The sequence below is a fragment of the Phaethon lepturus genome, unplaced genomic scaffold (genome assembly GCF_000687285.1).
Source record: "Phaethon lepturus isolate BGI_N335 unplaced genomic scaffold, ASM68728v1 scaffold49920, whole genome shotgun sequence".
Classification (NCBI taxonomy): Eukaryota; Metazoa; Chordata; class Aves; order Phaethontiformes; family Phaethontidae; genus Phaethon; species Phaethon lepturus.
In genome coordinates, this window is record NW_010513541.1 from 488 (window position 1) to 4,430 (window position 3,943).

The window sequence follows — 3,943 nt, forward strand, 5'->3', positions numbered from 1 at the left end:
CACCCCGCGCTGGACTTTGAGCCAGGCCTATGTACTTTTCTAGGAAGAGCAGCCACGCTTTCCCAAGAAGAGACAGCCGACAGGCACAGGATGCATCAAAGCTGCGGCCCTCTCTCCTCTGATGGAGGGGCCAGTGGGGGAAAACCCACATCCCCAGGTCCTTCTTCCCACCTCCTCGCAGCAAGGAGCTTCCCCTCCGCAGACGCAGGGGCTATTGCTGCCCAAGCGCTGGCTGCCGGCACCTGCAGGCTGCCGGCCCCTGCCCCCCGGTCAGAGTGTTGCCGCAGCTCCCACTCAGCCCCACCGGCTGGGGCCCCACACGTCGGCCAAGGCGCTGGCTCTCGGACAAGGATTGGCTCCAGCCCTGCTGGTGGCTTAACTGGTTTCCTTTAGAAAACCATGAGGAGACCACAAGATCCACGACACAGAATTGAGGAGGACCTCAAGAGCTCAACTCTATCTTTCTTGGTTTGCGTTACACCATCGCAAACCCGTCAGAAGGCAGGAAACCCACCATTCCCAACAGTCCATCCCTGCGTTTTCCCATCTCTCGCCCTCGAAGCACGTCTGTAGGACCCGGACCCTATCCACTGCCCAACCTCTACACATGAAGAGCCTGGTGCCACCTTCTCGTCTCTCCACTAACACCACCGCACCCTTCCCTCTCAGCAGCTCACATGCCACAGACCTCCAGCCACCCTTGTCCCCATCCTCTGGACCTGCCCTGAGTGACCCCCACGCTGGTCGACGTGCAGGACCCCGCACACACACCAGACTGTGCTGGAGGAATAAGCGCCTGAGCGGCTGACACTGTTCCTCCACACGGCTAACACCAGGGCAGGAGTCCTCGACTGGTGTCCTGCCCTCTGCAACGGTGGGATTCTGGCAGCGGGGGCTCACTGGGGCTCTCATAAACAGCTGCCTGGGGCATGGCTTCCCTTGGTCTCCACGTGCAACAAGGGCTTTTCCCACCCGTGGGGGACTGAGCCGCTGCTCGCTCTGCGCCGGAGCGGGTCAGGTGCCCTCAGAGACCACACTCAGAGGTCCACCATGTCTGTGCTGCCTCCTTCTCCTGGCCCAGGGTCTCACCGCAGCTGCTCTTGAGGTTGCTGCAGCCATAAACTTTCCTTCTGGTGCTGGTTCTGGGGCGATTTAACCCTTCTCTTTTGTCCAACCCTTGCCCCACCTTTGCCTGACCCACCACAGCCCCTCCTGGGCCTCCAGCCCTGCCGACTTGCCATGTGCCGCCGAGCCCCATGCCGAGCGTCTCACCTGTGCAGCTCCCGTGGTGAACGATGACTCTCTGGATCTCGTTGAAGTCCGCTACATATTCGGATGAGTCACCCAGGCTGGTTCCTGGGAGGTCCCTCGGAGGGGAGACGGAGCCGTAGGGGCTCTCGCAGGCTGCCTCCTCGTCCGGACTCTGGAAGCTCCCCTCCGACTGCCCCGACATCCCGTGCAGCTCAGGGTTTTCGGGGCTGTCTTCAGGAAGGAGCTCCTCCGTTTTGATCACAACCCTTATACCAGCTGCAGCAAAGAGAGATTCCCGCCCGCCATCATTCCCAGGAGCCAGGGTGAAGAAACCACTCACAACGATCCCCACCGGCTCCCCGTGGGCTGCTGAAGCCGCAGAGGGGTTTCGTTTGCTCGGCCACTCCTGCTCTGCCTTCAGCCCCTGCCCTTCAACCCTCCCTGCCACGCTCCGCAGGCACAGCGGCCTCCCTCCGCCCGGCCTGGGGGGTCAGCCCCTGCAGCTCAGCACCCCTCTGCCACCCCACATTCCCTGGCCGCAGCGCCGGCCGGCAGCTCCCTGTGGGCAGCAAATTTTTCTCTTCCCACTGGCCTTGATTTAACTTCAAGATCCTCGTGATCAAGAGCACGGGCAGGGGGTCGGAGTGACCCCATGTCCGCAGCCCAGGGCCAGAGACTCGCAGCAGAGCTGACGCCATCTCTTCTAGGACGCCTATTTATCAGCCCCTTATCTCAGGGTGCGAGTTGCTCCGGGACTCGGGGGTCCTTGGTGCCCTTGCTCCCAGCCCAGCCCTTGGAGAAACCCCTCAGCATCCCGGGTCCCTGCGGGCAGGATGGGAGCAGGCTTCCCTGTCCTGGGGGGATGCTCCAAGGATAAACCCAGGCACCATCCACACAACCAGAGAGGGTGGAGAAGGTCTTTTGGGTGGCTAGGTTTTCCCACTGGGACCCAATTCTCCTCTCCTGCCAGGCATGCCGGCTCCCTGAGGACCTGGTCTGGTTGCAGATGTTTCCCTTGCTGATGGCTCCTAGTGCCCAAGTCTCCAGGCTCCACTTGCCCTGGTTTATATGTTGAGCCACAGCTGGACATCAAATCCCTAATGAGCCAAACCTTCAAGGCTCCTCCTGATGATGTCCTTGGGCACAGCTCTCAGCTACGGCTGCTTTAGCCTCGGGGCGAGCAGCTCTTTGAACGCAACCTACGGCTCCCCTCGCGCTAAGCTGCCGTCTCACCTGCAGTGGCATCCGTTATGATCTCGCTCTCCTCCAAGTCCTGCTCATTCCTGACCCGTACTTCCTCGCCTTGCTCGATCTGAGACAAAACACCAGGTTTGGAAATTGCATAGTCTGTTGAGAGACAGAGGGGTGGAGGGAGGGATTACTGCACAGGGAATCCTAATATCAGCTTCCACCTCTCCCCAGCGCCTGGAGAGACACGTGAAGACGCTCGGGAACATCCACAGAGGGTCTGCAGGCAAAAAAGCGCAATGCTGCAGGCAGGCTGGGCTCCTCGGATGGGCAGAAAGGGTTCATGGAGGCAGTAGCTGAGGTGCCACACACAGAACTACCTTTCTGGCAAGGTTTTAGAACTTCTCAGGCAAATTCTTGGCTCTCCTGAAACCAAAAGCATTTCACCTCTGGCCCCAGCAGGGCTGGGATTTCTCCTGCAGCTGCAGTAGGAAATGCCCCAAAGGAGCAAAGCTGAGATCGCATCAGACAACTTTTTCCCTCTGCAAAAGTTTCCTCTAAAGGTGTGCGTGGGCTGGTACTTGCTGCAGACCCAGAAGGTGAAGGGAAGCCGCTCCAACAGCCACGGGGAAAGTGCTGGTTTTTTCACTGAGTAACTGTGGCTGGAAGGAGCTTCAGAGGGGCTCCAGCCCCCCTGCCCACGGGAGACCCCCACCCCGGCGGGACAGCACCTCGCCTCGAGCTAGGAACAAACCCGGGCGTTGCTGGAGGGATGCCCTTACCCAGCCTAGAAACATCCTCCAGTGTTTTTAAGTCTCCTCTTAAAACGGGACATTTGGGTCTCAAGGGGATCCAAGGGGATCTCCAAGGAGGAGTCAGAAGGTGCCCAAGCCTGCGGGCAGTCAGGAGCCCCGGGGAACCTGCCTTCACCAGGGCAAGGACACCCCGTATTTACCCAGCGAGATCAGCGACTCATAGTTCCCCTTCATCACGTTTTTGTACAGCTCCTTCTGCCACTCCTCCAGCTTCTCCCATTCCTTGTCATTGAAATACACGGACACGTCGTCAAACGTCACCGGCACCTGCAATCACAAGCAGCATGGGTTCAGGCGGCCGCCTCACCCCCCAGGAGCCCAGCGCGGTATCTCCGGCTGGCAGCCCAAGCAGCTTGCTCCCGCTCGGACACAGCCAGGCGTCAGCTACTTCACAGCCATCGACGAGTTGGTTTTTGTGTTTAAAACAGCTCCTGGAGAAGTATTTCTACAAGATTAAACGTCTCGGCCAAATGGTTGGTTCCCAGTGATGAACCCAGACTGTGATATCCCCAAATGACACCCACCTCCTCCTCTCAGTCCCCGCACCAGCAGGGACAACTCTGCAGAGGAGACTGGGCTTGCACCCGCCTGGAGGGAGCATGAAGGAGATAAAAATCGGGCGCTAGGGCTGGACCTCATCTCCATTGATGAGCTGACATAAAAACACAGATTCAATTACCCCAGAACTT

At 59.2% G+C, this 3,943-nt stretch overlaps 1 protein-coding gene across 1 annotated transcript; it reads right to left on the reverse strand.

Annotated features, from left to right (window-relative positions):
• Positions 1-1,272: 1,272 nt before the first annotated feature.
• On the reverse strand, positions 1,273-3,521 carry LOC104623248 (zinc finger protein 777-like; the record flags this gene model as incomplete). The annotated part of the gene is made up of 3 exons (XM_010290290.1): positions 1,273-1,527; positions 2,485-2,598; positions 3,395-3,521. Coding segments are annotated over 3 exons (496 nt in total), but the record flags the coding sequence as incomplete, so codon positions are not given.
• Between the last annotated feature and the right edge of the window lie 422 nt (positions 3,522-3,943).